The sequence below is a fragment of the Dermacentor andersoni genome, chromosome 1, assembly GCF_023375885.2.
Source record: "Dermacentor andersoni chromosome 1, qqDerAnde1_hic_scaffold, whole genome shotgun sequence".
In the NCBI taxonomy this organism is placed as follows: domain Eukaryota; kingdom Metazoa; phylum Arthropoda; class Arachnida; order Ixodida; family Ixodidae; genus Dermacentor; species Dermacentor andersoni.
In genome coordinates, this window is record NC_092814.1 from 284,328,988 (window position 1) to 284,343,030 (window position 14,043).

The following is a 14,043-nucleotide window of genomic DNA, read 5'->3' on the forward strand; positions in this document are numbered from 1 at the left end:
AAATGTATTGTCAACACTTTCTATTTGCTTTCACCTGCTTTCGGACTTGCCAGACCGCTTATCTAGGCTTGTCTTAAAACTTCACACCTGGCTTCATCTGGATAGCCTACTGTTTCTGAAGCAAGGTTAAGCTATAATTTGCTTGACAAGTCAATTTGTATTCTTATTTGCATTCTGGCTTGATATCAAATTAAGCCACGCTTATTCAAGTATGCTTTATTAGCCAAGAAAAGAGAACATATACATGTGCAGACCTGTTTTAGGACTGGTTCCACTATTCGTTGACAAGGTCTTAATTGAGAAGAACACACAATGAAATGAAGGCCATTTGACTTTGGCTTAGCTTTCTCATACTTTCCTTAGTATGTTTAATGGCACACGAAATTGTGCCAGCTCACCCATCTTACATGCTGCAATTGTAATAAAAGCAGCCATCTCAAAAACTGCCAATGCAAACAAATTACATGCCACCAACATTACTGGTAAACTTGACAGCGTACAGCAATGATTGGCATCTTTGTTCTGTTCCTTCACTCACCACTCTCTGGACATCCCAGGGCTTAGTGATTGCTCCAATATCACAAGCTGTCATCAGCATATTTCTGAAAAAAAGAGCACAGCGAGCATTTTAATGAAAGAAAACAAACGCTGAGCTAAAAATATCTGAAAAAGCACTCAAGCTACTCAGAAATGAAGGAAGAGAGCGTAATGCCACCTTTCCTGAGTACGGAGAGCACATGTACGCAGCCCTTAACAGTGACAACTATAAGGGGTGGCTATTAGGCACAATTCTTTTGCTATTAACATATTACATCATACTTTTCATTATGTGAACATCAATTTGTATGTTAATCAGCACTTCAGTGCATAATCAATCAATCAATGAAAGATTAATTTCTCAATGAGAAAATTAGGACAATGAAGAAAAAATTGTATGTATCAATCAGCCCTTTGTCTTATCCTTACATCTGTCACTAGCACTGATCAAAATTTAAAGACAACTAAAATGTTCAATAGTACAAACCATCTAACTCAGGCAAAAAAACTGCAGAAGTACATCAAATAAATGTTGTACTAGTGTGGCAGATGATAGCTGCCAAAAGATAAAATTGCAGTGATGTGTATATACTCGTAAGAAAAGGTGGGAGGATGGTCATTTGCACAATAAATAATATATGACTTTATCAGGTATGCAGTGCATTTCATTGTGTGCATCTACGTAGGATCAGTGCTACAGCATGAGTGTTATATGAAATAAAGGACTATATTTGAAAGGTGTGTTGGTGAATGAAAGACACTGATACATATGTATATGCTACATGGCAGGAACTTCATATATGTAACATAACATATTGCTTTGAACAAGGACCAGTGTTTCTTGTGTTGCATGAGTAATGGCATGCACTTAGCTTTAACAAATTAATAAAACAACTGCTATGGCTCTTCACAGCTGATCAACAATGTGCAGAAAAGATGGCGTTCGTAGATATACTAATATATATAGACATTTTCTGAACATCACACCCCGACCCCCCCCACATGAAAAGAAAAGAAGATAGAGTTGGCTTTATGCCACTGTAGTGAACACAAGAATTGTTGGGTGGGGGTGTCAATATGCATGAAGAGAGCGCAATTTTAAAGGAGCCCTGAACCACTTTTTATCGAAGTGCAGAAAGGCATTTGAAGTGAAAATAGGCTATTTCAGAAATATTTCACCGCAAAAAGTACTTCAGTGCGTTCAGCAGAAGCGGAGTTATTGGCAATCAAACACGCCCTCTTCCGTGCTCCCGTTCCTTTTTCAATGCCTTGCACTGCAGAGGCTACAGCGCAGTGGGGCGTGGCCACTACGCTCTGCCTTCTAAATGTCACCGTGGTGTGCAGTTCAAATTTCATTTTGGATGTTGACGTAGACACTATGACTTCCATCTTTGGTGCCTACAACGTGCTAAACATCAGCCAAACGCGGTTGTCCTCAGCAAGCCGCAGTGTGCTTAGCCAGTGGATTCGTGGCGGCACCCCGCGGCAGCCGCGGTATTTATGCCATGTAGCCAACCGCAACTTGATGTCAGCTATCGGCCAATAGCAGTCGTCTAAGGGAATGATGAAATAAAGCATCCGATGACAAAATACAGCATCCAGAAAAAAGTGAGGAAAAGGTCTTCTATTGAAAAGAAAGCGTTTAAAAGAAAGGTGGCTTCACAATCCTCTTGCGAGCTCCATGCACCGCGTACGACAGCAAACCTTGGCTGAGATGTTCACAACAGCATATGCTTCCACAGACTATGTTATTTCACCAAGCCAGAGGGGTGGTTCAGGGCCTCTTTAATGTGCAGTAGTGGCTACACAGAAAGCTATACAGGTTCAACATTTAAAAAGCTGAACTTATTGTTGGAGCAATATCACACATGCAAACTAGGTGCTTAGAGAAGCATGCAACATGCCTCATTTGCAGAGCTTTGCCCGATGAACACATCGTCAAAAACAAAGTATTCATTCAGCTTTACTACACTTATCATCTCTCACATGTGACTGACAAAAATTTACACTAAACACAGGAATATTCCTCTAAACTATTTCAGTGTGCAATTCAACAATACTATGAACAAACACCCCTAGGTGCCTCCTCAACAAAAAGTAGCATCCTGAAGTCACCTGAGAAGCTCACGATGATCGCAGTTGGTCCACTGGTACTCGTCGTTCTCCACAAGCTTGAAGAACTGGCCTCTCTTACTACAGATACAAAGAGAAAAGCAAAAGCACATAGAGTTAGGATCGACTTAAGCTTCTCTCAGTGAAAGGGCTCAGTACACATAATAGGGAAACAAATTCTAAAGAAATCCACGAGGTAGAGGAAGTTTTATGAAAGGGACAGTTTTTTACTTGAGAACAACACAAAGCTACAAAGAAGACCCACACAGGTTCTTCAAAAAGAAAGCTTAATGGTTGAAGAAAAATTTGTCCTAGTTCTAGTACCAATTAAACTTAGCACCATTGCCTTTCTGGGGCAGTTACTCTACCAAAACTGCACTAACCAGGAGGTAAGGCAAGAGTGAATTAATAACTTGAAGTAATCTATCCAAGCCTACCAACTGCTACGACTAACTGTTGGGCTAGTTGGTCTTGCATGACTGTTAAAAGGAATTACGGCTAAAAAAGACATACACGCAGCTAGGAAGAGAGGACGAACACAAACACTTGTGTGTTTGTCCCCCCTTTGTATGTGTGCATCTTTGTTTTAGTGCTAGTCACCCCAGTTACCTTCAATTTAGTCTTAATATCTTCCTATCAGTTTCTCTTCTTGTTTTCCCATTCTGTTCGTTGGCATTCCCCTGCTCAGAACCAGCTCGCTAAACATGCTACCCTCATCATCCCCTAGTTACCAATTGCTAGCCTCCTGCTTAGCTCAGTTCATACAGAAGCTACCCTGGAAATATGGCGCCACAGGGTTTCATCACCTGCAGCATAATTAACTTTTCAACCATGAAACTTTCTGAAAAGTATAGGTTTGTTGCGCTACCTCCAGACGGATGCCAACTTGCCCTTTCAGTGCATGCACATAATGCAAAACTAAGCTTGCTTTCATTGCCACAACAAAGTAAAAAGTCATTATCATAAATTTTTCTTGCATATAAAGGAAAACCTTGCTATGCAGTAACCTTGCAAACCTCAACATAACGAAGTAGGTAAAATCGGCAATTTACTTCGTTATATCGAAATTTCTTTGCATTGAAATTCGACCTTTTATGCAAATATGTACATTCACCGATCGATTTTTCTTCCACAGAAAGGGGCCGCAGAATTTTACGAATTATTGGCCAGTCGAAAAAAAAGCAAACTTGAAAGAGAAAACAATTCATTTTGGGGATTTGGGGAGTCGGTGACGAATGATACGGTTTCATGCCATGTCGACAATATCTTCACATCAGCAGTATGAATTAAGTGAAGCCATTCACGCTACACTCCGCCCTCGCAGCTGATAGCGTCGCCCGCACTGAGATGACGCTATCATGAAAAGCACCCGCAGTGGGGAGCGAATGCTTCCTCTGCCTCTCACTCCAAGGATCGTCGAAACTCGTGATTATACAACCTCCAATACTATAGACACACGGTAAGACAGCTTACATGATGCCACGCCATCTCGGCACGCCCACTCTTTGGTCGCGCGGGAAGGCGGCACTCGAGAAGCCACCATCTTTCTTGTCTCACCCTCGCACACTTTCACTCGCACCTAAAGCACAAAGTGTGTGGGGGGTGATAGGATCTTACCGCACTTGGACTTTATAAAGAACATGATGCTGCTCCAGTTCAGCAGTAGGTGGCTGTTGTCGCACCACACGCAATTTGAGAGGTGCGTTTGCAAGCAGCCGCTTGTAATTCAACCATTTGACCATCTGCGTCCACGGAAGCTTCCATTTATTGTCTCAGAATTCCTTTGCGGCAGAAGCGAAATTTTGTTATATTGAAATCGCAAACACGTACACTTCGTTAAATTGAGGTTTGTGGGGATGCGCGACTCTTACGCATCCCCTTATGTGTTGTTTTCCCCGCATGTCTCGCGTCTCCTATAATCTGGCTTCTCCGCGTAGCTTAGTGCCGGCGGTGGTCAGTCTGGTTGCAGTGCATTACGAAAGATGGCACAAGTGTGGCGCTGCTAACGCCACCTAACGGCGGGGTTGGTCGGGCGTGACAGGGAGTAGGCTCTTCCTTTTTGGCTTCAGTTCGGCAAGCGGCATGGATGTTCTGCACGTGCGCCAATCCAGGCTTCTGCGAGACCGTCTCGCGAGGCCTACACCGGAATGGACGAACACAATCGTTCGAACGCACCAGGCATTAGTGTCCAGCATGGGGCGAACATATTCGCTCGCTATCTGTTCGTGGTGAGTCGGATTTTTGCGATTTGGGACACGCCTCTCAGCATGTTTTATGGATAGCAACTTGGCTAGCAGGCATTAGTCTATGAAAGGTGCAATAAATGCCATTGTGATAGTTTGCACTACTGTGTTGTCATTCCTTTGTCCCAAGAGAACGGATGTCCAAGAGCCCAAGAGCACATGTGGGGTTCCCACCTGTGCTCTTAAAGTACATCAAGGCGAACATCAAGTACAGTGAAACCTGTACTTGATGTGCGACTTGCTGTATTGTCTAAACTTGAGCAAGGAGTGCATGCAGCAGCCATGATTTTCTCATTAATACTCTGCAGAGAAAAAATAAAAGAAGAGAATGTGGACAGCACAGCATCTACATATATACCAGCAAGAAAATCAGTTTGTATATTATGTTTTTGGCCATTATATCCAAAATATGAACAACTAAGCAGGACACGGGCACTGGCAACAGCCTCACCGGAAGTAGACGGCAAGGTCTGTGGCAAGAATGGCCTCTTCAACAATCCTTATAATGGTGGTGTACTCCTCTGGAGAAACATGACTCAGAATCTGGTTGCCCTGCAAGAAGAGTAGATAGGCATAAAGTATATATTTTACAATATTCCTTTAATAGAAGTCATGACCAGGTGCCTTTAAACATCCCCTCACTTGCCACACCATTCTGACACTACAGAATGTGGATGGCAGCACTGCACCTCAACTGAAAGGTTCTTCAATATTGCCTCCTCGGCAATATTCCTGATCAAAAGCTTCATAACCAAGCACTCTCAGCACCTGCTCGAAGGCATTCAAATGGAGACGTGTTCCCAAAGCAAAGGAGAGTATTGAAGTATCTACTCACTGAACTACACTCAGCAGAGCCAAGGACGATATTTGAGTCAGCACGCTTGAGAATATAGAAGCTAGGTTTTGTTGACTTATGGCTTGAATGTATGTAGTATAGTATATAACTAAGTGAGCATCAACCAAAGCAGATTTTTTTAATGCATATTGAGACTGCTGACTGCTCATGCAAAAAAGAAGAAGGTAGCTTTTTCAAGTCTTGTGTGCACACAAATACAATTGAATTCCTTAATTCGACATTTGTTCAATCAACATTTTATTTTAAGCATGCTTAGAAAGCCACAAAAGGCACCCATGCAAGATAAATGCTGATATTATAATTCAAACACCAGATAACTTGAACCAATAGTGCGTGCTCCATTGGGGTCCAGTAAATCATAATGTGTATGTAGCTCTTCTATCATTTAAATTATCACATTACTTGAATAACATAGTCTACAATGTGAGTACTGCATTCAGTAACATAAAATTGTTCTCATTTTTTTTTTATATAGTATATATCCTGAAAAGAATATCAATACAATTTGGCAGTAAACTGTAAAATTAAATGTAGCCTTGTAAAGCTTATTAGTTAAAACACTGATGCTACATAAAATTAACAAAAACTGATTCATTGCAAGCCCCAGAAATGTATGCCACTGTAGTGAAGTAGCAGACAAAGTGTTGGCTATGTCCCTGTACACACAGCACCTTTACGAAAGGAAACACGCAAGCATGTGGCTTACAATCCACAGCAGCTGCTTATGATGCCACCATTAGGCAGCAGCAAGAAGTTTGACAGATGCTGGTGGTAACTGCAGGTGTCGCTTCAAGCTTTCTTGGCGTGATCGTGGCCGTGACTTCGTGTTCTTACTTCTTCCTATTGCTGATAGCTGCCTCGAGTAGCTGTAAAGCCTTTCCTAGCTACCTGCACTATAAGCTGCTGATGTGGAGTGCAGGGCGCATGCTTGCATGTTACATTTCATCACACGTACCTGGCTGTTGAGTATCATGACACACTGGTCAAAGTGGTGGTGCTCCATTGTTGATGTAGAATACAACTGTGCCAATGGAGATGATGACCTGAAATAAACAGTGTGAACACTGAAACTGACCTACAAAACAGCCTAGTTTCATATGCCATATGTCTTATATGGAAGCCCATTAGCCCCCTTGATTTCAAAGCTATTGTGTGCAACAAAAAATTTTATAAGAAAATTCCCAGTACCAACCATAACATTCATAATGTTATGTAAGCAACAATTTAAGCTATCTTGACACTGTTAGAATGGGGTTTTTTGGTTGAAAATACATATGTTCAACCAAAAAACCCAATTACCCTAGCATGGAGAGCACCAAGCAGGACGAGGATGAAAAGAAGTGTGCATTAGTACAGTCAATACACTGTGCATCTTTTCATCCTGTTACAGAATCAAAAATAAATAAAATAACAGCGTGATATTGGATATCCATGCAGCATGAAGCTTTGCAGCAAGGTTCCTGTGGCAATGCGCCTATGGCCGACTGCACCAGCAAGGTGATTTGTCAGTAGCAGCAGTCCCCAACATGCCGTGAACTGTAGTTTGCCGATTGGTTGGGTACGCCAAGAGTTTTGTGATTGCAACGTGCCACATGAATGGATGGCTACCCTTACGTGTCACAAGGTGTTTGCGATGGACTGTTAAAGGGTACGCCTCTGGGGGCCACTGCTGTTTTCTTTGGTGTTGCACTTGCAGTATCTCTTGTGCATATATGTATATCTCTTGTGCCCATGTTGTTCGCATCCCTCAAATGTTTTTACCCACTGTGACCACAGAGAGTTTTGTGAGCGTCACTGCATTCTCGCACCTTCTTTTAAGCTCACTTTCACTGAAAATAAATAATTTATGTGTTGTAGCTCACTGTTTATGCTTGGCATGTTTCTTATCAGACGGTTCCGAGCTTACTGACACTCCTGGGGTGAAGGCTAGCTTGGTCATTTCTACCTATAAGGACTGTTACGATCGGCCAATGGGGGCAGTGACCTTCTAGCCTCTCCGGCACCACTGCGACGAATCACTTCAGCAAGCTAACAATGCGTCCCCTTGGACAGACCTGCAGCATCAACAAGGCAAGACACGTTTGGCAAATCGAGTGTTGATTGATGGTTCACTGTTGCTGTCACCAACGATAGGAGCAAGAAACTCCTGGAAAAGGGTGTTTTACGCCGTTCGTTCACGGACTCCGATAACCGCCACAGTCAACCAAGACGCGCCAGATTGAGTAAAGCGTGGCAATTCCTGTCTACAAAGCTCCCCTCCTTTCGCCATGTTCAGAGAACAAAGGTGCCAAACTACTTATGCACACCCTCGGTCTCAAGGCGCTCCGGTTGGAGGAAGGTGTGATCACAGATTTCTCTGACCTAGGAGTCTAGAGAGGACCAAAGAGATTTCAGTGGAGTGCTGAAGTGTGCTAGTGTGCTCTGTTATGTGCTCGCGAGAAAGATGTAGGCTGCTGACCTGTAGCTCATGCTACATGAACAATGTACTGCGCTCCAGGCTCTGGCCGGTACAATACCCCTTGTTCTAAGTAAATAAGTTTGCAATTCCAATGTAAATAAACCCCCTGTTCCGTTCCTCATCCTCTCAACCTCGTAACCTTCACAAAAGAAGCAACCATCATCAAGGAAACTTGGACAATGGCGTGGGCCCGCTTAGCCTCCGTGTGATGTTCCGTTAGCGTAGGCCAGCTACCCGTTACGAGACGCATCGGCGGCGTAGGCTAGAGAGCGACCATCTGTGCGACGCCAGACTCTGATGCCACGACCCTCAGCCCCTACAGAATACACTGACAAACTGAACAGGGTGACAATCTTTGTTCAGTTTCCCATAGATTCAGAGCATTTCTGTTTAGCTGCATGACCCCAGTATCCACAAATGTACTTCAACTTGAGTTGCCTCCTTAAATCCACCAAGTGTTGCCCCTTGATTTTAAGCAGTTACTGTGGTCAGTGACAGGTCAATAATGCAGCAAGTGCCTCTTATAGAGAGCATGTAACATGCACCAGCGAATCACCTCGGTCATCCTCGTCTCCCTCTCCTTCTTTACCCTCTGTATTAACATCCCTGCCTGCCTTGCTCAGGTGCTTCCTTGTTCTGGAACTCCTAACCCTTCTGGGGGAGCTTTTCTTCTTATTTACAGTGTGACACCCATGTCTGCAAAGAGATCCACTAAGTGACTAGGCCCTTTCTCTCATAGTGCATCTCTCAATGATGCACACACAACAGGGAAGGAGGGGGGGTTGATGGCGAGGAGGTACCTTGGAAAGAAAATAAGGGAAATTCCTCTCCTAATCCCTTTTAAACTACACCTGCTTGGGCTGTGAGCTATCTTCTTCATACCAGCATGCGGCAGCTTTAGATTTTCGAACATGCAGAGCATGATTGCAGCATGCTCTTTGATGGTGAGCACCTGGCACACTTCCTGTGTGTGCAGGTGGCATTGGAACCATTTCTTGAAGCCCATAATGATGAAGGGCAGCTGCATCGTGCGTTATATTGGAAGGAGCCTCTCCTGCATTATTGATTTTTCAGTGACTATAATAATATACCTCATTATGTGATCATTAACATAGTATTGTACTATGATTACTAAATACAAATCTGGCACTACAATTATTCAGCCACCACGGGAATGATTGGTAGTTAATAGATTTTTCTACAATTTGACATGGATTCATTGACAAAGCATGCTTCAGTTTCTATAATTATTTTTCTGTGGTTCACTTTTGTGTAGGGTGTTCGCTCAATTTACAGTTTATTCAAAGCCTAATTAATTTCATTGCATGATTTCCATAGCATCAATAAATTGCGATACTTCTGAGTATACATGCCACTAAATCTGGATGGCCTGCTAAGTATACGTGCCATGTACGATTATTTTTAGTATTCTAAATGATTGGTTTTGTTTGCAACATTCTGAGAGCCATAGAATGCTAGAAATCAGAGGCTAAATATGAGTCTAATAGTTACCATGCAAAAATTTTGCAACGAAAAATCCGCTTCAAATGTCAGTATAAGAATTGATGATGCAGTTTGGAGCCAGATGGTCAAAGTATAGGCAAATCTATGTGCTAGCTTCCCAGCACCCGTACGCTGGATTTACAGCCACAACTGGTGGCACACGCAGTTACTTGTACCATACAGTAGACTTCTGGTAACTCGACTCTGTTTAATTCGATCCCGACTGAAGGTTCTGGCCAGCACCCATGCATTTCTGTTGGCACGAGCTTTTGTTATTTCAACACCAAAATTGGACTCCGAGATTTTGTGAGAAAAATTGTTGTGAGAAAATTTTCCTGAGACAGTGCCTTACAAGTGCTACTCTGAACGAACTTTCAAGCTAGGCATGATTCATAGAATCTTTAAGGCATGATAGGGAGTGAAATAAATGAGACACTGCATATCTGTACTTGATCTGGAAGGAGTTGTTGGTTCCTCTGTGGTCCAGGTCATGGCATAAGCAGGCCATGATGAGGCCAAAGGTTTCCAGGTCACCAAGAACTTCATGAAGTTTCGTGTTCTGCAGACAGAGAGTATTCTAGTGTTAGAAATATGCTGAAAATAACATGTGAAATTTTAAACCCCCCTGTGATAGAAGAATCCTTTGTGCAGATATGTGTACCACAAGTTGTGCATGATGACAGCTCACAAATATTCCAACGTTAATATAATTTTTTTTCTTATTCTGAACAGGTACTTCTCGAAGCCAACATTTGGTAGTAAGAAGTATTTTCACTAAAAGGTGCTATCCAGAGGCATATGAATCTAAGATTTTAAGTTGAAACAAGATTTTCAAAGACTTCTGTGTAGCAGTGAACTCAGTACTGCTAACCACAATAACTGCATAAGCATGTTATGTGATGAGACCGAGTGCTGCACCTTGAACAACCAATGAAGTTTGTGAGGACATGTTGTTAGTCTAGTTCCCTGTTAGCAGGAACCCCCCCCCCAAAAAAAAAAGTTGAGATTATCGTTAAGCAGCAATCACATTATGCAAAAGAAGATCGCAAAAATTTTTTTTTCAGGCTGCATGAAGTGAGAAAAGAGGCACCACAGAAGCAAACACCTAATGCATATGCCAGCGAGGTTGTAGTTTAGCATTGCACTTCTAAAATGGATCATATTTTTTGTATTAAAGGGTCTCTGAAATGGTTTGGACAAATTTTGTAGATGCATAGGGTACAGGTACAGTAAAACATTAGTGTTACAATTTAAGCGAAGTGTTTCATATTAAGAGAGCTACAGACGATTACAAGTTACCCTCCTCCTTAGACATGCTTTCTCCTCAACTCATTCACCAAGTGACCGGGGCTAAGCTCCATCTTCACTGGCTCTGCGTCATGATGTGATGTTGTGTCATCTACTTCCGATTGTCTTGGAGCCAGCGTGCGAAGCATCTCCAACCTCTCTGCTAGCCACCTGGCTGTCAATCCCCCATGAGAGTTATCCAAGCAGTGTGTGTTGCAATTAAGCGTTCTGTCACAGCACCGGGTCCAGTATTCTGGTAACCACAAGATAGCTGGGCATTTTGACGGAGGTGTAAACTAAAGCGCCTCCATACTACTACCGCTGTGACTGACGAAGGGGCTTAGCGTAAGTGTGAGCGGCCTGCATGGTGCAGCCACCTGGTGGCGCAGAGCTTAACCAGCCATACTGGCCAAGCTGCCAAGCTGAGCATGGTGGCAACTGCCATCACCCTGTTTCAAAGGGGACGCTCCTACCTTCCATCCATCCATCCATACACAGGGCTACTATTGCTGTAACCAAGTCTAAAACATCTCAAACATTTAAAAAGATAATGTGCTCACAATTATGCTCCTGCCGAAAATTTACACCAGCAGCAAAGTAGAATACACTTGGTTACTATTATATTAGCTCTGTGTTTGTCTGGTTGCGCTCTGTGCCGCCATGTGGCTGGCACCATGCAGAACATTCACGTTTGTGCCTCCGCTCACCCGGTAAAATGCCTGTGCCCAGTCCGCTTGTGCTTGCATTTACCTGAATACTGGACACGCTATAACTGTCTATCGTGGTAGTAATCCTCTGGCGTGAAGTGACAGCTGCAAACACACAGGTACTGGAGCCAATCAGACACTGACAGCTCAATGTGCTGCAGCCACACCACTCGCACATGTTGCCTTGCAGAGGGACATGATGTCACAGCTTGATACGTTGCTGATCACTAGATCTGCAGCCCACAACGTAACAAGGGTGATCCATGGTACTCGCAAAAAAAAGCTCGAGACCAGCACTGGCCACGCAGCTCACGTAAACATGGAGAATATTGTAACACAAGCAGAGATGTGTGCCGGAAGTGCTTGAGTGTAGTAATAAATTGTCGGTTTGTATTCTCTTTCTGTTACTTTCTTTTACAGAAACAAGTTAACCAACATTTCAACTATTACAAACAACCTTTGTTCACCATAAGGTTGAAAATATTATTGATGATGCGACCTGGTTAGCCAATCTGATAGTTCGCCCAACTGACATCAACTGGGATAACTACATCAAATGGGAGGGTGCAACTAAAAACACAGGGGAGCAGTTCCACTGTGTTTGGTAGTGATGTGCAATTTCTAAAACCTTATAATAAATTACACGTTTTACGTGAAGTGCTTAAATCCGTAACTTAATGATCAGAAGGACCTACCCTAACGACTCAGTACGTTTGTACAATATCGTCAAAATTGTTTCTGGGTCCCTTCAATGTGCAGATCTGAGCATTGATTAAAGCGAAACGTGAAAAATGTGCAGCAGGTTGTCTGTACATAAAAATCAATTAACCTGCACCACAGTGCTATTAAACAAAAATGTTCAATGCGAGAGATGGCATTAAGTAAACGGAAACCAAATCAATAGGCTGAATCTCAAAAAGAAATTTTGCTTGATAAAAGGCAATATCTCGCTATAATGACCAAATTAATGTTTTCATTTTGTTTGTCGACATTAACAAAGTATTTTGCAGCCCACTTAGGTGGCATCATTGAAATGAAAGCAATGTAATTATTGGCATCTTGAACTTAACCATGTCATGAAAAGAAATCATGCCAAGCGTTTTTTTTTTTTTCTTTTTCTTTCAGGTGACAATATCAATAAAACATTGTCTCACGGTAAGTATGGAAAACATCATCTGGCCGACGTTGAAGGCATGCCGCCAGTTGTGGTAGGACACCTTGCGGTAGTTTTTCTTGACACTCAGAAGCCACCGGCATAATACCTGAGAACAAGAGAGGTATGGACAGTGTGTTTTCAAGTAATACAATGGATTCAACTGAGCTCCATGAAAAGTGCTGCTAAAGAAAAACTTACTTTTGAACTACTCAAAGTGAGGTGTTCGAAATGCAGCAACAGTGACAGGCTTAGGCATGCCATATCAGTAAAAAAAGGACTACTACTAAGTCAAAGGATGCACATAGTAGTAACTATTGTGCAGAACATGTGTATTATGAGACAGCAAATGGCATTGAATAGTAATTCAACTTAAGTGTGTTTGTGAAGTTCTAGTAAAGAGTATACACACCAGGTACTCAATGTGGAACCGATTGAGGAAGTCCAGTTCAAGGAAGATGCGTAAGCAGGCTTTGAGCATGCCATCATCATCGAGACTGAAGTCATTAAACTTGTAGTCTTGCAACCGCAGTGATTGCATTGAAGGAAGAACACACTCCTGCATGAGCACCACATGAAATACAGGGAAGATAAGAAACATGACAGTGCCAAAATGCATACTGCGGAGGTTGTGTTGACAGCCCTGTACAGTATATAAGGCAGACGCCATAGCACTTGAGCTGACTGCCTATTGACCACTATTTACATCCTTAAGTAATGTTTGTGGCTTGTCATAAATGTATGGAAAAGCTCAACACCATGCAGTGTGTTTTTGACTGCTGATTTTGTGCAATTTAACATTAAGCTAGCATATTAAACTTTAGTCCTCTTAAAGAACAACCAGTTATAGTCATCTTGTGGTATGGAATAAAACTAAAAATACTTGGCTTTTTGCAACAGTTCAAGGGGCTGCAGAGCATGTTTTACGAAATCCAAGCAAGATAGAAGTTCGCAGGCAGACAGAGGCTTGAAGTGAATAGCAGTTGTCAGTACAGAAAAATACCTATCTACAGGCATTACATTTACTGGGCTCTCTTTAGACAGCATAAGGTGAACATTGTAAGCCATGTCAATAGCAAAATTGTTAATGGTGCGACACAGGACAAAGAAAAGATGCACAAGAGAGAGCGCTGTGCCCTGTGCCTCTTTTCTTTAATGCTGTATCGTGCTGTTCAAAATTCTGCTAT

The 14,043-nt window shown here is 42.5% G+C and overlaps 1 protein-coding gene across 3 annotated transcripts in view; it reads right to left on the minus strand.

Moving 5' to 3' along the window:
* The window catches only part of Pde11 (Phosphodiesterase 11), a 255,259-nt gene that overhangs the window by 29,135 nt on the left and 212,081 nt on the right, over positions 1 to 14,043 (minus strand). For all 3 annotated transcript variants that reach the window (XM_050195768.3, XM_050195769.3, XM_050195770.3), the window contains 7 exons: positions 13,269 to 13,415; positions 12,858 to 12,965; positions 10,159 to 10,268; positions 6,704 to 6,791; positions 5,344 to 5,444; positions 2,653 to 2,730; positions 539 to 602 (listed from right to left, as the gene is read on the minus strand). In XM_050195768.3, the coding sequence (XP_050051725.1) occupies positions 539 to 602; positions 2,653 to 2,730; positions 5,344 to 5,444; positions 6,704 to 6,791; positions 10,159 to 10,268; positions 12,858 to 12,965; positions 13,269 to 13,415 (696 nt within the window). The remainder of the gene's footprint in view (positions 1 to 538; positions 603 to 2,652; positions 2,731 to 5,343; positions 5,445 to 6,703; positions 6,792 to 10,158; positions 10,269 to 12,857; positions 12,966 to 13,268; positions 13,416 to 14,043) is intronic.